Source organism: Hippocampus bargibanti, linkage group LG04, assembly GCF_051943395.1.
Source record: "Hippocampus bargibanti isolate YZ-2025 linkage group LG04, ASM5194339v1, whole genome shotgun sequence".
NCBI classification, from domain to species: domain Eukaryota; kingdom Metazoa; phylum Chordata; class Actinopteri; order Syngnathiformes; family Syngnathidae; genus Hippocampus; species Hippocampus bargibanti.
The window spans coordinates 14,930,432-14,953,304 of NC_142737.1; the positions used below are offsets into that span (position 1 = coordinate 14,930,432).

Here is a 22,873-nt window from a genome sequence, read left to right on the forward strand (position 1 = left end):
CGGCAGCAGGAATATGCCCAGTGACGTGCAGTCAGGTGAGGCAGGTGAGGCCGTGCCTCACCTGTCATCATGGAAATATCAAATGAAAAAATAAATTAAACAGTTATATTTATTTACTGATTTGTACTTTAACGTTCTTTTCCATTTAACTTCACCATTTTGGGATTTTTTTTCAAAATTGCTGAATTTTCACATTTAATGGGTGTATTTTTCATAGCCCCACTTTGTTCAGCAGTCTGGGGCTGGTTGGATGCATGGGTTGAGGAGCCCGCGATGAGAAGAAAGGAGCGTCAGCACAGAGCACGAAGGCATAGAATTGAAAGGGTTAATATACTGTAACTGAAGAATTGAAGCAGATTTACGGGTGACAGGATATGCGAGACATTTTTTTTTCTGACAATATATGCTACAGCTTTGCTTTTTCTTTCAACATTTAGCTTGTAGCAGACATGCTCACTTCAAAATGGCGTCCCTGATCCACTGGTGAAAAGGACGCTTTGATCCTCTCCTCTTTCATCTAAAAATGTTTTATGTAACAAAGAGGGTGCAGAGCAGAAAGTGCTTAAGATTGAATGACTGTCTGTGTCTTTTGTGTTGTGTCACATTATTAGTTTTTTTTTTAACTTCAAGATGGTGCCGCGAGAGTGGCTGCCTTTACAGCGGCTCCTGTAATTTGGTTTTCTATTTCTTCCTTTCCTTTACACTTCCTTTCATAACTTTGCTGTTTTGAAATGTAAATTTCTCGACTTTTAGACTAATAAAGGCTAATCCAATCCGTTCCAGAAACCTGTTCGAAAACAGTTTTGGTCAAAAACCAAAAAAATATAATCAAGGTAATCAATATCTGCTTTTTTAAATCACCATTGAACAATACAAACGCGCTTGCTCACAGTGAAACGCTATACAAGGAAATTGCGTCGGTCACAATGAGACACGACACAAGGAAGTGACATATAAGAAAGCGGAGAGTGCATTCAGGTGCACTCAGTTTGGTCGGGAACCGATTTTCGGTTGTATACCGAGGCATTCAAAAAACTTTTTGTTCAAGAACCGATTTGGTCGAAAACCAAAACATTTTCCATTATGATCAATGTCTATTTTTTTATTATGACTGAACAATACAAATAATAATAATAATAATAATAATACATTTAATTTCTAAGCGCCTTTCAAAACTCTCAAGGACACTTTACAGTCACTGGATTTTCTTGTGCGGGTGAGCTGCGGCAGCCATTCTCCTACTCACAATAAAACACTACACGAGGATAATGTGTCGGTCACAATGAGACGCAACACGAGACGCAACACGAGTAAGTGACATATAAGGAAGCAGTGGGTAAACGAGTGGGCCATTTAAGTGCACTCTGTTTGTTCGCGAACCGATTTTTAGTTGTACACTGAGGCATAAAAAAAAAGAACTTTTTGGTCGAAAATTGGGACGTTTGAAAACTGAGGTTTGACTGTAGTTCTAGTTTGAGAGCAAGTCCATTTTGAAAATACAAATTGGCTGTTTGTTACATTTTGCGGCTTCAGTGCTTTACGGATTTGTCCAAAATAATGCGTTCATCAACAAAATAATAAAATAGATAGACGCATCCGTGTCGGCAGCCATATTGTGAACAGATGCATTGTTTCATTTTGATGCGTGAGAGAGAAGTTCTCCCTGCATGCCAAACGACTTTGTATTTGTCTGTATTGTACTTTCGATGCCACTGTCACTCATTCAAGGCACGTGATTGTTTACCATCGCAACATTGAACAATGAGAGCATGAGTGTTTTTATCGTGCGAGTTGATTAACTGCCCATCACGGCAGCCCCACTAAGCACATTCCCTTGTGACGCCTCATGACTGTCTTACAGACTGGATCTCAGTATTGTGTAGAACAGTGGTCCTCAACATTTTTTTTGCGCCACCGACCGGTTTAATCTCAGACAATATTTTCACGGACCGGCGGATAAATACAGAGTTTGTTTTTTACTTATTTTGCTAGCTTACGGTGGGCTAATTTTAGCAGTATGTATCACGTGACCCAGACAAGCGGTTTGACATGCGTTGAGAGTCAGTCATAGACGGATGTAATCTGGTAATTTTTCATTTTTCAAAATAAAACATAGTTCAGACTCAGATAATAAATAAAACAGAAATTGTGTAAATTATTCTTTCTGCGCAACACAGTACCAAATGACCCACGGACCGGTACCGTTCTGCGGCCCGGGGGTTTAGGACTTGGACTAGGATCACTGTTGAGAAACCGACTCGCTGGCGGAGTCGGTCCCAGTAAAGTAACCCGTTTGTCGGCGGCCGAGCGCGAGGCGGCGTCGGGCGCGGCGGGCGCGGGAGGGGGTCTGCTATGCGACTTTCCCTTCCGCGCGCTCCAGGCCCGGCGCGCGGTCTCGCTCTCGCCGCCCGACGGCCGGGTACCGGCTCGATGGCAAGAGTCCGGTTGTCGGCGGCTCAGCGCGAGGCGGCGTCGGGCGTCAGTCGCCTTGGGCGCGGAAGGGGGTCTGCTACGCGTCTTACCCTTCCGCGCTCCGCGCCCGACGCGCCTCGGCGCTCCCGACCGGCAGATAAGCCCGCCAGGAGGCGGATGAGCGCGCGACGGGACGAGCGGCGTGGCGCTCCCTCACCAACCGGCGTCGCGCGCGAGGTCGGGCATCGGCCCGGTCTAACCTCGGCAGGAAAGCGCGTGTGTATTGGTCGCCGGAATGCACGAGGCCACGAGTGTTGAGAACCGTCTCGATGGCGAGAGTCGGTTGCTGTAAGCCCAGAAACCTGTTTGTCGGCGGCCGAGTACGAGGCGGGCGTCGTGCGCGTCGCGGGAGGGGGTCTGCTATGCGTCTTACCCTTCCGCGCTCCGCGCCCGCCGCGCGTCCTCGCTCGACGCCCGACCGTTGGACCGTCTCGATGGCCGAGTCAGTCGCGCGAACCTGTTCGTCGGCGGCCGAGTACGAGGCGGGCGTCGTGCGCGTCGCGGGAGGGGGTCTGCTATGCGTCTTACCCTTCCGCGCTCCGCGCCCGCCGCGCGTCCTCGCTCGCCGCCCGACGGCCGAGTCCGTCGCGCGAAGCCCAGGAACCCGTTCGTCGGCGGCCGAGGCCGGCGTCGTGCGCGTCGCGGGAGGGGGTCTGCTATGCGTCTTACCCTTCCGCGCTCCGCGCCCGCCGCGCGTCCTCGCTCGCCGCTCGACGGCCGAGTCCGTCGGGCGAAGCCCAGGAACCCGTTCGTCGGCGGCCGAGGCCGGCGTCGTGCGCGTCGCGGGAGGGGGTCTGCTATGCGTCTTACCCTTCCGCGCTCCGCGCCCGCCGCGCGTCCTCGCTCGCCGCCCGACGGCCGAGTCCGTTGAGCGAAGCCCAGGAACCGTTCGTCGGCGGCCGAGTACGAGGCCGGCGTCGTGCGCGTCGCGGGAGGGGGTCTGCTATGCGTCTTACCCTTCCGCGCTCCGCGCCCGCCGCGCGTCCTCGCTCGCCGCTCGGCGGCCGAGTCCGTCGGGCGAAGCCCAGTAAACCCGTTCGTCGGCCGAGTACGAGGCGGGCGTCGTGCGCGTCGCGGGAGGGGGTCTGCTAGTCGTCTTACCCTTCCGCGCTCCGCGCCCGCCGCGCGTCCTCACTCGCCGCCCGACGGCCGAGTCTGTTGGGCGAAGCCCAGTAACCCGCTCGTCGACGGCCGAGTACGAGGCGGGCGTCGTGCGCGTCGCGGGAGGGGGTCTGCTAGTCGTCTTACCCTTCCGCGCTCCGCGCCCGCCGCGCGCCCTCACTCGCCGCCCGACGGCCGAGTTGGAACCCGTTTGTCGGCCGAGCATAAACTGCAACGGGTCGGATGAGGCGCCGTTGGACGCCACGGGTGCGGGAGTCGCGTCCGGTCTATCCCGGGAAACCGAAAACCTCACGGACGGCTCCGTCGACGGGCGCCGGCCAGGTCGTCGGGGGGCTCGCCCCCCGCGCCGGTCACGGGCTCCAAGCGGACGACCGACCCGGGCTTTCGGTGACTAGGGCTAACCGCCGATCATCCCGCGCTCCGCGCCCGGCGCGCGACCTCGCCCGATGCCGACAGATGAGGCCGGCGTTGGACGCCACGGCTGCGGGAGTCGCGTCCGGTTTTTCCCGGGAAACCAAAACCCACGCGGACGGCTCCGTCGACGGGCGCCGGCCAGGTCGTCGGGGGGCTCGCCCCCCGCGCCGGTCACGGGCTCCAAGCGGACGACCGACCCGGGCTTTCGGTGACTAGGGCTAACCGCCGATCATCCCGCGCTCCGCGCCCGGCGCGCGACCTCACTCGCGCCGCCAGACAGCGAAGCCCGTTAACCCTTGTTTCGTTGGCCGAGCATAAACTGCAACGGGTCGGATGAGGCGCCGTTGGACGCCACGGCTGCGGGAGTCGCGTTCGCTCTGTCCCGGGAAACCGAAAACCTCACGGACGGCTCCGTCGACGGGCGCCGGCCAGGTCGTAGGGGGGCTCGCCCCCAGCGCCGGTCACGGGCTCCAAGTGGACGACCGACCCGGGCTTTTTCGGCGACTCTGGATAACTGCCGATCATCCCGCGCTCCGCGCCCGGCGCGCGACCTCGCCCGATGCCGACAGATGAGGCCGGCGTTGGACGCCACGGCTGCGGGAGTCGCGTTCGCTCTGTCCGGGGCCGGGGGATCCGCTCGGTCTCACTTCCGACCGGGTCGGGTTTGTTTAAGCGATTTTTTTTATTTTTTTTTACTGTTGAAGTTGCGCAATCAACCATTTCCTGCTGCCAAAGCAATGCATCCCAGGTGTGTGTGAGGATGTACAGTAAGCCCGCTTGTCCGTCCACAAATATGGCAGCAACAACAGGGAGACATTGCATCAACGCCGGCAAGTGGCTGGTTCGCAGCCTTGAACGGGTCAGGCAGACTCATTTTGACGGTTTACCAACCCCTTTAGCTGTTTTAGACACATCATAAAGAAGCAGTGACAGCTCAGACGAAGACTCAAGTGACAGCTGAAAGTGTCAGCTTGATAAGAGTGTTTTTCTTTCCTCCAAAATGATGATTGTAAGATAAAAAAGAAACCTCAAACCTGATAACACTAATAAAATAAGATAAACATCATAGTACTATTCATTAAAATCTGAATCAGAAAGCCTTGAACTCACTCACTGCCAGACGTGCAAAAATGTGTCCACTCCAGTGCCGGGGTTTTTGTCATTGTCACTTGAATTCCGGGAGCTTGAGTTTTATGACTACATAAACATTCAGTACAGTGTTAGAAACCTTAGACTCCCTTCTTACATCAGAAAGCAATAGTTAATTCCTAAATGATATGGGTCTGGGGTTATATGAGCTTGAAATGAGGGTGGCTGTCCAAAATACAATGTAATACATACTGTACATATTTGTTTATATAGTGCATTAACAACAGCTGAAACTATTATTTGTGGATTACACAATGGGTTATTTGTGGAACCTGATTGATCCCTTCCAGTCTACACTCTGCTTTTGAACTATCAAAGTTGAAATGGGACATTTTTTTGTTCAGTCGCCCCCACTTGCATCCCATATTACCCCATACACATATAATTTAGGAATTAACTCTTTTGTTCTGATGAAAGAAGAGTCTAAGGTTTCTTACGCTGCATTGAATGTTTATGTAGTCCTTAAATTCAAGTGGCAATGGCAAAAACCCTGGCACTTGAGTGGACACATTTTTGCACATCGTCTGGCAGTGAATGAGTTAAAGGACACTATGCACAGAACCCCATACCTTAGATTTCTAAAAATATTGCTCATGGATTTATACCAGTGTAGCTTATATATGCATGATCTAAGCTCCATCATGCATTCAGCTGACAGGATTTAATTCCTTATCGACCTTTGAGTGATGCCCAAAGAGGAGTCTGGATTGACCCCTGCCAGTTATCTGTCTCATATGTACACGTTGTTTCGTTGTGTGAACCACTGACACTACTGTAAAGCATTGTGTAGATTTTTCGAGTAGATTCGACATTCAGTACACAGTCACGCGCACATCCAGTCAAAGCAGAGGGTGCTGGGGGAGATATTCTGAGCTGGCAGTGCAGGCAGAACGGGAGATAGAGAAGTGCTTACACTGCACTGAGGGGTTGATGGGGGACTTCAAAGGCTTGGTGTATAAATGAATATTAAAATTTATGGGCAGTACCCCTCCTGTGTGTGATTAGCCCAGACTAGGAAAGACAGAACAACAGCAAAACAGAGGGAAGTTCGTCGGGAGGCGCAAGATGGGGCGAAATGGGGAGCGCATCGGAAGTGCGGGAGTGAATTTGAACTGATTATCGCTCTTCCACAAAGCTGCTTGTGGAGTGCAAATTATCATAATCATGGACAGCAGTGCAAGTGGCGGAACTGTGAGTCATTGCACTGTGCACAAATCACACAAACGCGGCCTGTCTGTGATCTGTGCAATAGCTGCTTGGCAACTGGCATCCTATCGCATTGCATAATTCGGCAAAAATCTCAGGCTAATTTGGCATCGCTTGCTGTTCATGTGCGCACGTATCAAACAGCGCAACATTCCTGCGCTTTGATTCACACATGAATGCAATCACCCGAGTGTTTTGCTATAACGACCTACTCGTACATTCAAATGACGGATTGATTTGGACAAGCCCTCCTCCATCTTTTTTTTTATTTTAAGAAATCACGTGCCCTTTTGAATTTAACAGTTTTTCATTCATTTTAAATCACTAGCCAAAGTACCTAATAGTTTCCCGGAGGTCTGTTGTAATCACAACTGACCTCATTTGCACTCACGATGACCTTGCATTGGTCATCAGTAGTAAAATATACTCATCAGACACTTCATTAGAAGCAGGCGATTCAGCTCACATACAAGAGATGCATAAAATATCTGCTTCGTTCCGACTGGAACAATCACAGCGATATTATTTGAAATCTGAGTGAATTACTACGGTTGCAGTTTAACACGGTGTAGATTCTACATGATGCTTTTCTACACGCAAGCATCACGTAAGAGGTGTTTTGTTTTGCCTGTTTCATGAATCAAAATAATGGCTTTATTTTGAAAAGGAAGTGCGGAGGGAGTTTGGTTGGCGTGCAGGATGCAGTGCGTGACACAAGAGCAGGTGATGCTACAAGAGTGTTGAAGGCAGTGTGGTGAAGGGAGGGGAAAAAACGGGTGATGTGATGAATGCAAAGAAGAGAGAGAGCAGATGATGCAGTCATTTTTGAGGTATGAAGGATTCCATAAACTGCTCGGATACTTTCTGGCTGCAAGAATGAGTAAATTTGCACGAATATACAACGCAAGGGAAGTAAAAGAACATAAAACTTTAGATTGATATGATGAATGTGAACTATATAGAGAAAATTTAAATTTCATAGTTTTTCTTAATGTATCTTCCAGGGTGAGCATGAAACTTTTTGAACATCTGAGCAGTTCTATGTTAGTTTAAGCATTTTTAAATACTTCGATAAGTCTGAATATAGAGTTGCGTGTTTTCGATGTAGGTTGGGTTGCAACACGCCAGTGAATACTGGCAAAATTGTGTTTTGATTTATTCAAATGGGTGTGTGGTAAAGGTACAACTATTAAAGAAAAAAAAATATGTCTGTATTGTGCATAGTTTAACCAATTGCGGATAAGTGTGGAATGTTCATTTTGTGTGATTGCATTTCAATTGACAAAAGAAAAAGGTATTTCTCTGATTTCTTTAGAAATTATTCAAACTAAGAAATAAAAGATTGAGGTTGAACAATTCAAAATTGCAAAAGAGCTTGCAAGGAACGGAATTTTCATATAAAAAAAGACTTAATTAAAAAAAAGTTTCATTTGAATCAGACACACACCGACGGCGCTTCCGGGAGCAGACGCTCATTGAGGCCCCAGTTATGCTCCTCAGCATTTCATTGTAAAATAATATAATACATTCTTTTCTCAGTCTCCCTACCCGATATATTGATCAAGCTCCATTTTTATCCCTGGGAGAGCAAATAAAACCTGTACCTTTACCTGAATCCGTCTAATGTATGTATGTATGTATTTATCCATCTATTTATATATTTGTTTATTCATTCATTTGTTGAGGTATTTTATACTGTACTGTATATAAGTACTGTATATTCATTTCATATTTATTCATGTCATATTCAGACAACATGAAAAATTTTTGTCATCTAATTTATGACTTACAGATTTCTGTTGACATTACAACTCGTTAGGGAGAATTTTGTGAACTTGCCATGATGGTTGCTTCAAAGATTTGTTGTCAAAATATTTGGGGAAATTAACAAAGCTAATTGCAAATCACCCCATCGTGGGACTATTGAAAGCTTTCTGATTCAGATTCAAGTAAAATAATAAATTGTTGGAGATAGAATCATGGTTCATTTTGCCCTCCATTTTAGCTCAATCTGAAATAAAACAGTTGGATGGACCACTCCTGTACGACTGAGAGCTTACACAGACGTATTGCTGCCAACTTTGGGAGAGACATCCTTCTGCTGGTACGTAACTTAGAAAAGGCCACCTTTAAATTAGCTGATTTAAAGAACCACCTCAGATTCAATCTTAGATGTAGACAGAGCCGGTTAATTCCTAAATGCTTGAAGCAAGCACCCCTGGAACCCGGATACTTAGCCGATAAAATGCAACAAAATTATACTAGAAAATTCTAAATTTGCGAATTAGGAGACTTAACATAGAGATAAAAAACAAACAGTCAGAAATAGAAACTTATTATCAGCGATTACAAACTAATCTTACCCACAAAATCTATCAGGAAGTGTGTGAATTTACTAAATCCGGTTATATGAGGCACCACAGCTAAACCAAAGAGAGACAAAAGGGTAAATTTCAAAAATTACTTTTACTGAAACAATCTCAGCTACTGGTAAACACGCGTAAAATTAGGTATGAACAGTTTGCAAGGGAGAATTGGATCAAAAATTTGTCAGACAGAGATCTCTCAGAGACAGAAAAGGCGGTACTTACCAAAGGTTTAAATTTCTCAGTGACTCCTAAAACAATACCTACAATAGATTATATCACAGCTACTGAATCGGCTATTAAAAATAACAAACTTTCGTATGCAGAGGCAGATGATCTACGCATTAAAATATCAGCTCTTCTCAGTAGTGCCAAACTTCCTCCGTCCAACATAACATTAGAAGAGAGAAAGGCGTTAACTACTCTACAAAAAGACAAAAATATTACTATTTTGCCAGCAGACAAGGGCAGATGCACAGTGCTGCTCAACACATTGGATTATGAAGACAAAATAAATAGGTTAATCAGTGATTCTAACACGTATGAGCAACTAAAAAGGGACCCTTCCAATAGATACAAGAAAGAAATGATTGACTGTCTCCAAAAGCTAGAGAAAGGAAAACATATAGACAAACAGATGTATTTTAGATTATACCCGGGAGAGGCCACGCCATGTATCTATGGCCTGCCAAAAATACATAAAGAAGGGTTCCCCCTCCGACCCATTGTTTGTAGCATTGACTCCTCTACATACAATGTAGCCAAATATTTAAAAACTATTTTAGCTCCGTTGGTTGGTAACACAGAATACCACGTAGAGAACACCACAGGGTTTGTAGAGAGGATCAAAGACCTCATATTGGAACCTGAGGAAACTTTGGCATCATACGATGTGACTTCTCTCTTTACATCTGTCCCAACCCCAGCAGCAGTCTCAGTGGTGAGGACGAGGCTGCTGGCGGATGTTTCTCTGCATGAAAGAACCAAACTGAAACCGGATCACATCTGCCAATTATTAGAAATCTGCCTCAATACTACGTATTTTCAATTTCGGGAAAAATTTTATAAACAAATCCATGGTTGTGCTATGGGCTCACCAGTTTCACCCATAGTGGCTAATCTTTACATGGAAGAGATGGAGAAACAGGCCCTCACATCCTTCCCAGGGACAAAACCTAGACACTGGTTTAGATATGTGGACGATACTTTTGTCATAATTAAGAAACAAGAAATTCAATCCTTCACAGATCATCTCAACTCTGTAGACTTCAACATTAAATTTACTCGTGAGGACATTCAAGAGAACCAACTAGCCTTCTTGGATTGTAAAGTAATTATAAAAGAGGACAGAGCGCTAAAAACAGAAGTCTTTAGGAAGGCTACGCACACTGACCAATACTTACTTTTTGACTCTAACCACCCTTTACAACATAAACTAGGAGTTATCAGAACCCTCCAGCATAGGGCTAAACTAATACCAACTAGCACTGAAGGTAGAGAAAAGGAGTCAAAACATATCAGGAGGGCACTCACTAACTGTGGGTACCCTCAGTGGTCATTCAACAAATGTCAGAAAGAAAGAATGGCGAACGAAACCAATAATTCTCAAGATTCTAAAAGGAGAGGAGTAGCAGTACCGTACATTGCAGGAGTTTCGGAAAAATTACAAAGAGTCCTTTGGCAACATAAAATTCCTACTTATTTCAAACCGATAAACACGTTAAGGCAAAAATTAGTGCATCCAAAAGATAGGCTACCAAATGAAAAACAAAGTAATGTAGTTTATTCCATACATTGTAAGAATGAAAATTGTAAAGAGCAGTACATTGGGGAGACTCAACAAATTCTCAAAAAAAGACTTTATCAACATCGCAGGGATAATACTAGTGGGCCTCAATCGGCAGTACATTTGCACCTAAAAGCTAGCAACCACTCATTTGACGACAATGAGGTTAAAATCTTAGCGAAAGAACATAGATGGTTTGAAAGGGGGGTAAAAGAGGCGATTCTTATAAAACAACAAAATCCTTCATTAAACCGGTCTGGTGGTGTGAGGTTCAATTTGGATCGTTCATACAATAGCCTGCTCAGGCAAAACAGGTTAGCCAACTTTCGCAATGCTGATGAGGGTCGTTATGCTGATGAGGTGATACCGGGGGGAGTGGGGGTAATAGGCCAATCGTTAGTCAGGAATGTAGGAACAATCAGTGGGGCCACAGGGGGGGGTCTCGCGCCCCCCCCAACCTGAGAGTAGGGACCTATCATAGCTGTGTCCGGCGCCACCAGGTCTGGACATTAGGGTTATATATATGGGGCCGATACGACCAGTCAGACTTTAGTTCGCTGACGAAGCCTCTTGGATAGGAGGCGAAACGTCCGAAACCTTCACTTTTGTACAGATGACGGCTGAAGAAACCTTCTCATCGAAAAAACAGTTGTTTATACATCCAGATTTATTTATTGTTTGTGTGTTTGTTTGTTTTTGTTTTTTGTTAAAAAAATCCATGAACCTATGGGAAAAAAAATCTGTGTGGCGGGGTGGGAGCATTACATAAGAAATCAAAATAGCAACACTTTGTTCAAACCTCCAAAAGATGAAGTACTTGTTTGGTTGGGGGCTTAAGGAGAGTCGCCTACAAAGCATGCCAGAAAGACTGGCGCACACACATGAATATGAACACCCACCTCTACAGCTGTAGCAGCAGTGACAGGTGCTGTCAATATGATGCACTGCAAGGGCTTAGAATATATTCCTTGTGGAACCAAACTGCCTTCACGATTCACGATATAATGCAAAAGGCTGCAAGCTATTTTCTACTTCAGTCTTGCCCCCTTTGACTATGCAGCTGCTCTTACTTCTGAAGGGGGTAAAACATACATTACATAATAGCAATTCACCCCAGGAGCACACACATTCTTTCGACACCTTGAACCCCACTCAGTACCCAAGAGGCTTTGCTTCTTTGGAGAGCTTTTTTTAAATTATTATTAATTCCACAGAGAAAGGCATCAGAGAGAGTTGAGCTCACATTAAGCGGAATGGGGTTATTAATGAGTGCGCTTCAAGTTACTGTATTTACTGAAAGTGTCTTAGATGACCTTCCCCCGACAGTACATACTTGAAATCATGGGGAAAGAGAGAGAGAGAGAGAGAGAGAGAGAGAGAGAGAGAGAGAGAGAGAGAGAGAGAGAGAGAGAGAGAGAGAGAGAGAGAGTACTAGTTTCTTATCAGTTGTTGACAGAAATATAACTTGATATTCTCCAAATACAGTAAAGTCTCGTTATATCGATATCGGATATATCGATAGTCCCAGTTATATCGATACTATTTCTATGCACGCACGGAGAAAATTACATGCAAACAGGGTCGGATATATCGATAGTCCCGGTTATATCGATATTTTTTCGGACTCCCTTGAATATCGATATAACGAGACTTTACTGTATTTCAAAACAGTAAGCAGAAAGAGGCTCGTCATCAAACCAAGAGTAATGACGGACTCGTCAGGTGAGTCAAATTTCACTGAAAAGGACTCTCGGCAAACAGGAGAATGGCTCATTGAGGAGTTTGGCTTGCTTTTGGAAAGTAAGAAATATTGTCAGTTATGTATCACTCATTTTTTGAATGTGAAACTAATGTTTTTATTTATCTTAAAAACCTCCTCCTTCTTCGCCACCATGATCTCTCATCATCTATGTTGTATGCAAACTATTACAAGTTCATTAAAAAACATTCAAACCTAAATGCAAAATAAAGGGCGTTTAAAAGGATAACATGGATTTTGGAGTCCAATATTATTTTGTTACAGTAAAGTCTCGTTATATCGATATCGGATATATCGATAGTCCTGGTTATATCGATACTATTTCTATGCACGCACAGAGAAAATTACATGCAAACAGGGTCGGATATATCGATAGTCCCGGTTATATCTATATTTTTTCGGACTCCCTTGAGACTTTACTGTATTTACATTGATATATACCATGATATCCCATGTGTAGCAGTCCAGTATCTCTCAATGTAGCTTGATCGCAGGTCAGACGCATTGATTAAATATATGTTTTGTTCCACTGCTAATATCGAGCCATCTCTCTATTTTGTCTACCACTTGTCCCCGCTCTGGTTGCTTTTGACTCCACTACATCATCTGACTTTGGGTGAGAGCCGGGCTACACAATGAACTGGTCGCCATCTAATTCTAGCTCATGCACACAAACGACAAACAACCATTCACACTCACATTCACTCCACAGGAAGATTTATAATCTTCTGTTAACTGTTTTTTTTACTTTATGTTACTTCCGGGTCGAGTGAACGCTGCCGCGTGTGGCTGCCGCTGCTCACCCACATAAAAAAATATCCTGTGACTGTAAAGTGTCCTTGAGAGTTTTGAAAGGTAAAAATGAAATGTATTATTATTATTATTATTATTATTATTATTATTATTATTATAAAGAATGAACTTAATGCTTAGAAAGGCCAGAAATAGATATGAATTCCTAATGTATGAATTAGGCAGTGGTGGGCCGTCAGGGCCTGCAAGGCCTTCTCTGCTGGCCTCAAAATATCCGAATCACAGACTAATGTGAATTATATTTTGTCCATGAATTCTTATTATATAATTCCAAATTGTCTTTCAGCTTCTTTCATTGCTTTTCCCCTGTTGTGCTGCTTCCAGATGTGAGTTTTCTTATTTAAGCATTTAACCAATCACATTTCAGCCATCATTTGTTACCATGGTCACAAATCTATCTGGATAGCCTTCACAATCAGTTTTGCAGGCCCTGGAGCAGAGAATAAGTGTCAATAAAACTGTTGCTTTAACCAATCAGATTTCAAGTTGGCAACCCAGGGCCTTCTTGCAGTGTTTTCGCAAACTGTAAGGCTAGTCTAGCTAGTCACATGATTGGCTAGTGACTAGGCAATCATAGTATCACTACCCGCTAGTGATAAGAGCATACTGGCCAGAGCTAGCACACTGTAGCGAGTGTCTGTAGCGAGTTGCATAAGCAAATATATTGTTGTGTTGATAGGTTGGACAGCTCCAAAAATGCAAAAATGGCCAATAATATTGCAATTTTATGAGGTTGTCATGAATCCACACGTTCATAGTAAAAATTCAAACAGTTTAATGACAGGATTTAAGTTTCTTCAAGTCACAATTTTCCTGGCAAACGGCACCCTCTAGTGGACGTGTAGTAAATCACACCCCACTCGCAGCTGTGGATTGATTCAGACGTAGCACTACTGAAGGCCGAGGGTTGACATGCACGGCTCGCCACTGGAATTGGGGTAGGGGTTTTGGGGGTACTGCACGCACTCAGTGACAAGATGCACGAAGGCCGCCATCTAAACTGCACTTTTTGGAAAAAAAATGGCTGAGATTGAAAAAGTTGATAAACAAAGTATGAGTCCTTTGTGTAATTAAGTGTATTGCTAACTAAATTGGCCGGACGTGTGAATTTGATTGTAAATAATTAGTTGTCTATTTGTGATTGGCTGATGACTACTCAGGTTTTGCTGTCCCAATGAGGACAAGCGTTGTGGATTGATGTGTAGCTAATGCTCCTAACGTCAATACTCACATGCTGCCATGGCAACAAACTTTTTTTTTCTTTGTCATTGGTTGACATGTAAGCAATGATGTGACCCTCCCAACAACAAACCGTATTCAGCTTGGCTGTGAAACACAAAATGGGCTTCGAACTGGCGGTCAAAACATTTTTAGACACCTTCCACCTGTTTACGCAGGTACATACCAACACATGAGGCCTCGCTGTGCTCTCAAACGCATTTGATATGTTCCATTGTGGATCAATTGACTCACTGAGTCAGTTGCATAACAGTAACTTATTCACTAGCGTGACAGAACTCGGGAAGCGCTGCCGCTAGGTGGGAGACAGACGGATGGATGGATGATGTGCTGCTGCCCACACTGTGTGAGGTGTGAATGCGGTCCGCAGAAGCCTTCTGTGCATCACAGCTAATGCAGGGGTTTTGGCAGAAATTGCACCTTGCCTTGCACCATATTATCAACCTCCCGGTGGGTCATTAATCCCACTAAACTGTGGGAGACATCTGTTAATGAAAGCAAGGCCTGGTGGGGGTTTGGGAGCACTGGGCTCAAGTTGGGCGGGTGGGAGCCATGAAAATGAGCCCTGATGCACACCAAGCAGGTACATCTCGCTGGTGGGCGCATGTTGCGGGAGATATTTAAGATCACCGTTGCTACCATGGAGACACGATGCCACTCTTAGTCGCAGAAATAGTGTTCAGCATTGTTGCGACTGTGTTTCCAGCATTTAAAGGCCCGGAACAGGATGTACAGCCAATCGCAGCACAGATGTCTGACAACATTGGAGAAGAAATCATTTTGTGACTGATGCCCAAGTTTAAAACTTACATAACTCTCTGTAATGTATGCTGGGAGCACACAGCGTGATGGTGAGGCGCCATTATTACCACCGCCAAGGAGTTTTCGTGTTTGCTTCTGGCACTTCCTGTCTACATTTTTTAAATGATTCTAGCAATTACCACAACAAACAATTAAATATGGTTAGAAAAGAAAATGGGGTGAATCGACATTTTACATCACGTCAAGTTCTTAACATTGAAATTTAATTAAATGTGCTGTGTATGCACACAGTATCAGAACCTGTGTTGTTGTAATACATTTATTTTATCCAAATTGGTCATATGACAGTGTAGTTAAAGGACAACCGACGTCTCCGGACAACTTATGTCCATAATTTGTAAAATGGCTTCAAATGACTTCTTCTGAGCGTATTTTACAAAGATTCCACCGCATATAGCTATATTTTACGTTTAAGACTCGCGCTGAATATTCAGGTAGTCTTGTTTTTGAGTTGGTGACCAGTCCGTACGTGACGTCACTAAGGGACCGCCCTTCACCGTAAAAAAAGACGCATTTTAGCGGTCCTTCCATCACGTCAATGTATTTTGCTGTACCTGTTTGGTCTGGGGACCTCGTGTGGCACCCAAAAGCCGCCAAGAGGCCAGAAGAGGGCGTCCAAGCTCCATATAAGGAATTTATCAGCCTGTGGAAACGAAGGTGGCCACAGGAGGTCGCCATTTTGTGCCTCTTTTTTTGGGTGAGAGATTTTCCCCCAATGTTGCCTCAAAATGGCAAAAATAAATTCTTTAATCGATTGCAAACATGTATGCTTTCCTTTTCAGAACTATTTGAATCATATTCATAACTGGATGTGTAACAAGAAAGCATATTCTCCGAATCTGAAGCCATTGTTTTGATTCACTAGCAATGCAAGACGTCTTGGGGTGACGTCACGAACTGGGGGCGGGACTTTCTGAAAATGCCCAATTCGCAGCTCAATTTTTTGCAGATTTTGGACACTTTAAGTCATTTTTATTGGTGTTTTGCATTTGACTAAAAATATCATACTGCGTGTTTTGGGTATTTTAGATGCTATAAAACGTTTTTCTGGTGTCAGTTAAAAAACAAAAAAGTCCTTTAAAGTTGACATTCAAACCAACTACACATTTAGGCACTTTTACAGGGTTACAGTGTGCGAGATGAAGCCTTGGCAGGCAGAGGTTTGTGCTCTCTGTGCAGTTACACACTGATGTCTCTTGTATATTTTTTATTTCCCCACGGACCAGCCATTACATTAACTCATTTACTGCCAGATGATGTGCAAAAATGTGTCCACTCCAGTTCCAGGGTTTTTGTCATTTTCACTGAAATTGCAGGAACCACAGAATATTCCGTTTTAGGACTACATAAACATTCAAGACAGTGTCAGAAACCTTAGACTCTCTTCTTTCATCAGAAAAAAAGAAGTAATTCCCAAATTATATGGGTATGGAGTTATATGAGCTTGAAATAAGGGCGACTGTCCAAAATACAATGCAATACATACATATTGGTTTATATAGCGCTCTAACAACAGTTGAAGCTGGAACAAAGCGTGAACATGGATAAAAGGCAAATGCTGCCCCCTCGTGGAAAGGAAAAAACAGTGCCAGAGGTCTGACCAGCACTTTGTCGGCACCCCCGCAAGAAAAACAAAAACCCAAACAAATTCGGGAATGGCGCTCAATGTCACACTTTTCAATTCTTGAATAACTTAAGTACAAGATGGCGCTCGAGTAGGCAGTCGTCAGCAAGTGAGCCTTGCTTTTTTTTGTTTTTGTCCTATTTTTGCGTTTTCTTTTGTCACTTTGTGTTTTTGTCCCTTTCTTATCTTCCTTTTATGACTTTGCTGCTGTGAAATGTAAATTTCTCCACTGCGAGATTAATAACCGTAAATCCAAATCCAAATTTGGGAAAGGCAGCGAATTAGTTCAGATTTTTGATAACCTTATTTTGCTACATCAAGGGTGAAACTCATTTTTTTGCCATGTGCCACTTTGTAGTTACGGTTTCCTCTAGAGGGGCGTTAGCAATTTGGGGTAGCCGTTTATTATATAATATTTCATCCCCTCCACATATTAGATACAGAGTGCACATCCAATTGATGAAAAACTACTTTTCAAATCTGAAGTCAAGAATAATGACTGTTATTGGGTTTTACATACGACCATTTTAACTTTTGGTTCGGGCTTTAGCAAGCATCATTGAAATCTACATGCATGATTCGCTTTTGGCTGAATAAAATGATGTGGCGGGCCAGGTTTAGCCCCCGGGCCTTGACTTGACACATAGGAGCTACATGGATCAAAATATTCTGAAAGCCCTTATTAAGGTACGGTGCAGTTTGACACACCTGAAAACTATAACCACAGTAATAAAGCTTCTACACACAAAATACCCAATTGGATAGTTTGGATCAATAAGCTAGCATTAGTATTTGTTACAGATTTGTAGTGGAATTCAATGTGCAGACTTATTTGTCACGAGGTCATTTATATGAAAAAACTTTTGGACTTGCGTAGTTTGGCAACAAATTCTCAATTCAATTAGAATACACGAAGTTAAAGATAATGAATACAACGTTCAGTGTTGGGCCTCAATTCTGGCTCACTAACATGCCTAATTAAGAGGAATAAGATCCAATTTGACAACATTTTGTCATCAAACACAACGCTCCAACATCAATGTGAAGGTGCATTGTATTATTTTCCCCCAAAGAAAAGACACTAGGCAAATGGTTGCATGTGTTTTGCATGTCCATAGAGGGTAGTGTGAACCCAGCTGCGATAATGATCACTTACCCCATTGTTGAGGTTGAAACGCAAGGCGACACCTCTGGTAACAAGAAGCAATCTCCCTCGGATCAGACGCTGCGTATTTACGATGGTGTTGTGTCCACACTGCAGCCTCCTCCTGCTCGATCACCGTCGGTAGCGTCTGCAGGAATGTGATGACAAGCGTTCCATCCCCCGCGGCTGGATGTCACTGCGCCGACCCACGCAGAAACGTCGCCGTGCGCATGGCTCCGAATACGAAGCTCTTGCTCCCACCTGGAGCTGGAGAACCGACGAGGTACCCGCGAGACTGTGGCGTCAATGACCAATTCCGAGCTGGAGGAGGAAGTAGGGGAGGCAGAGGAAGGTGGACAAGCCCCGCTGCGTGGACGGGGAAAGACAAACCAGAGGCGGTTGATAACACAGAGCAGCATCACAGTGTCCACCCGCCTCCCTCTCCCTTTTTACCATTGGCTCACAGGCTACGCCCCCACACGGTTCTATGGGTGCATCATTTCTGCGCCGCTCTTGCGCGCCCGAGCTGCAGGCGGTGTTTATTATTTATCGTCACAACGAGGGAAAAAAAGATACGTTTGTAAGTGGATCATAAATTAGTTTTCCACATGTGGTTGCAAATAATGATATCGCCTTCCTCCCACGAGCAGCGTGTCACTATCCAACTGTGAGCACCTCAACGCACCGTCCTCCGCAGTGACGTCACTGGGTTCTCAAAAGGCGTGTCTTTTGGAGGCGTTAGTAACCAACTTTCTTGGGAAGTCAAGCTTCACCGGAAACACAATTAGAAACATTGGCACCATTTAGGTCGCTTTTCAGTGAACATTAGATTGACTCTATTTGAGTATTTGTTTCTATGACAACTTTTTCTCCCTCACCCCTACAACGTTTTCCAGTGGCCACTGTGGATTTCATCCCTAGGCCTTCAGTAGTGCTCCGTCTGAATCAATCCAGACTGAAAAAAGTGGGGTGTGATTTACTACACGTCCACTAGAGGGTGCCATTAGCCAGGAAATAACTGACCAGCCTTTCTTAATTATGTCCATTTTTTATTGAAAGGTCCGTCTTGAAAACAGCTTTAATAGTAAATCTCCAACCAAATACATTTCTTCTCTGTCACATCTCGTTGCCATCCGGGGCGCGCCCCGCCCCCTCCTGTCACCTCCTCCGCCTATCTTGGGAGACGGCCCCTCCAATCGTCATTCACCTGGGTTCCCACAGCTGAGTGTCATTCACTGATGGTGCCTTCTGACTATATCTGTCTCCCGCTCACTACCGTCTCCGTCGGAGTATTTTTGGTCATTGCCGTTTCCACTTCCGTGTTGCCAGGTCTGCTGTCATTCAGTTATCTTCCTCCACTCTTCCCTGTTTGTTATTATTTGATGCTGTTTCCAGTAAAGACTCTTGATCCATCCAAGCCTGTCACGCCGTGTATTTCGGGTCCTTCCCTATCACCAAGATTCCGTCGCTCGAGGTCTGCCTCCTAGCACTCGAGCGTTCGTCACACAATACTCCGACCACCCATGGACCCCGCCGGCGATGACAGGTATTTTACCGCCCTTGTACAAGAGGCGGAGCGTTCGAGCCAGCTGGCCCAGGCGATTGAGGAAATGCGCTACGCCACTACCTCGCTGGCTCAACGCCTCAAGGAGATGGAAAAGTGCATCGCCACCCTCTCTGTTCCTTCCCCCCCGCCCGTGGGCAGGCGCACGCCCCCGCTACCCCAACCCTCACGCTACGCAGGCGAAACCGAGCGCTGCGCTCAATTCCTAATGCAGTGTGCGCTCGTGTTTGAACAACATCCTGACGCCTACGTTAGCGATGAGGCTAAGGTAGCCTTCATCACCAGCCTGCTCGCGGGTGAAGCCGAATCATGGGTGCTGGCGGTACGAGAGTCCCGACCGGAGCTGTGCGCCTCGTATCCGGACTTCGTAGCCGAGATACGCCGGGTGTTTCACCATCCAGTGACGGAGGTCGAGGCGGAAGGGAGAATCCTCGACTGCGTCCAAGGGGCCCGTTCGGCCGCAGAATACTCCGTCGCTTTCCGGATCCAGGCCGCTGGCAGCGGCTACGGCGACCGAGCGTTGAGGGGGGTGTTTCGTCGCGGCTTGAATTCCGACCTAAAGGATGAGTTGGCTACCCGCGACGCCGGCACCACCTTCGACGACCTCGTCGGGATTGTCATCGGCTTGGATCATCGTCTTCGAGAGCGGCGAAAGGAGCTGAGCGACCGACGGCCCGAGGTACCCCGAAGCCGACCTCGGTCGACCACACCCGGCAGCGACCGCGCGCAGCCCCAGGAGGGACTCTTTGAACCGATGGTGATAGGGGGGGGAGACGACCGCGCCAACCCGAGGGCTCGTCGCACCCGAGGCCCCCAGCCTAGGACCCACGGCCAATGTAAGTCCCCGCCGAAACGGAATCCGTTGGGGGCTAAGTCCACTACACGAGTCACACGGTTGGAGCTGGAGAGTGAACTATTTGGCCCCTCCAGCTCCCAAAGAGTGCGGGCACTAGTGGACTCGGGGGCCGACGGGTGCATCATCGACCCCCACCTGGCCGACCTGCTGGGCTGCCGACTTTTAGATCTCCTTCCCCCTAAGGAGATCGTCGACCTGGATGGCCGATTATTAGCCCGGGTCACCCACCTCACGGCCCCACTTAAGCTCCGAGTGGCAGGCAACCATGTGGAGCACCGCCAATTTCTTGTTATGCCCTCCCGGAACGCGCCATTGGTCTTGGGTCTCCCCTGGCTCAAGGCCCATGACCCATCCATTTCTTGGGAGGGCCCCGCCATTCAGGGCTGGAGCCCCTACTGCTACGCTAACTGCCTGCGGTCGGCTACGGCAGGGCGTAACCCCTCCCGCGGTGGCCCGCCCGAGGCCATCTGCCTCAAAGGCGTGCCACATTGCTACCACGACCTGCGGGAGGTGTTCAGCAAGGACAACGCCCAATCCCTGCCGCCCCACCGACCGTATGACTGTGCTATTGACTTGCAGCCAGGGGCTCCATTACCGGACTCCAGACTTTACCACATTTCACAACCGGAACGGGAAGCCCTGAGCACTTACATAGACTCCTCTCTAGCGGCAGGACTCATTCGCCCGTCGCGTTCCCCGCTGGCCGCAGGGTTTTTCTTTATCGACAAGAAGGACGGATCCCTGCGCCCATGCGTTGACTACCGGGGCCTGAACGACATCACCATCCGCAACAAATACCCTCTCCCCCTCATGGATTCGGCCTTTGCGCCCCTTCAGTCCGCCACCATTTTTTCTAAATTAGACCTTCGCAGCGCCTACCATTTGGTCCGAATCCGTGAGGGGGATGAATGGAAAACAGCCTTCAAGACGCCTTTAGGGCACTTTGAATACCTGGTGATGCCGTTCGGGCTCACGAACGCGCCTGCCGTATTCCAGAATTTGATAAATGATGTGCTCAGGGACTTCCTCAATGTTTTTGTGTTTGTATACCTGGATGACATTCTTATTTTTTCTCGCTCTGCAGAAGAACACCGGCAACACGTCCGACGGGTCCTGGCGCGGCTCCTGCAAAACCGGCTCTATGTGAAGGCAGAGAAGTGTGACTTCCATGTCCGCTCTCTGTCGTTCCTGGGGTTTGTTGTGGAGCAGGGGCAGCTCAGGGCCGACCCCGCCAAAACCAAGGCGGTGGTGGAATGGCCGATCCCAAAGACGCGCAAGCAGCTTCAGCGGTTTTTGGGGTTTGCCAACTTCTACCGCCGCTTCATTCGCGGGTATAGTCAGAAGGCACTCCCCCTCACTAACCTCACGTCCACCAAGCTCCCTTTCAGGTGGACTCCCGATGCTGAGGGGGCTTTCAACCGCCTCCGTCGTGCCTTCACCAACCCCCCTGTTCTGCGTCATCCCGACCCGGAGCTCCCGTTCACGGTCGAGGTTGACGCATCCGAGTCCGGAGTAGGGGCCGTCCTTTCCCAGCGCTCTCCCACCGACCAGAAGCTACGCCCATGCGCCTTCTTCTCCCGCCGGCTCAGCCCCGCCGAAGCCAATTACGACGTCGGCAATCGGGAACTGCTGGCGGTCGTCCTGGCCCTGCAGGAATGGAGACACTGGCTTGAGGGAGCTAAACACCCCTTCACTGTCTACACGGATCACAAGAACCTGGCGGCCATCCGGTCGGCCAAGAGACTTAACTCACGGCAGGCCCGATGGTCACTCTTCCTCACCCGTTTTGACTTTTCTCTCACCTACTGCCCAGGGTCACAGAACACCAAGCCCGACGCCCTATCCCGTATCCATGAGCCGGCAGAAAGGGAGGAGACCACCGCCAACATCCTGCCGGCCCAGCGCATCCTGGGCGCCCTGAGGTGGGAGGTTGAGAGAAAAGTCCAACAAGTCCAGGGAACTACCACCATCCCCAGGGGCTGTCCCAAGGATCGCCTGTTCGTCCCCCCCCCTCTACGCACTGAGGTGCTTATCTGGGGGCACACATCTAAGATAGCTTGCCACCCGGGGGTCAACAGGACGATCCAACTCATCGCCCAACGGTTCTGGTGGCCGGGGTTTAGGAGGGACATCACCCTCTTCGTGAAGGCCTGCCCAACCTGCGCCCGTGGAAAGGCCTCCCACCAGCCCCCGGCCGGACTCCTCCAGCCCCTACCGGTTCCGTCCAGACCCTGGTCCCACATCTCCGTCGACTTCGTGACAGGCCTTCCCCCCTCCCGTGGCAAGACGGTCGTCCTCACCGTAGTGGACCGATTCTCCAAGTCGGCCCACTTCGTTCCGTTAACCAGGTTGCCGTCCGCCACCGAGACGGCTCAATTCCTGGTTAACCATGTCGTCCGTCTCCACGGGATTCCGATGAACATCGTGTCGGACCGGGGACCGCAGTTCGTGTCCAAGGTATGGAAGCGTTTCTGTCGGTCCCTAGGGGCATCGGCGAGCCTGTCGTCTGGTTACCACCCCCAGACCAACGGACAGAC

At 47.4% G+C, this 22,873-nt stretch overlaps 1 protein-coding gene across 1 annotated transcript in view; it reads right to left on the reverse strand.

Moving 5' to 3' along the window:
- The window catches only part of homer1b (homer scaffold protein 1b), a 45,897-nt gene extending 27,542 nt beyond the window's left edge, over window positions 1-18,355 (reverse strand). The window contains exon 1 of the mRNA XM_088994261.1: window positions 17,929-18,355. Within this exon, the coding sequence (XP_088850387.1) occupies window positions 17,929-17,933 (5 nt within the window). The 5' untranslated portion in view covers window positions 17,934-18,355. The remainder of the gene's footprint in view (window positions 1-17,928) is intronic.
- Window positions 18,356-22,873: the final 4,518 nt, after the last annotated feature.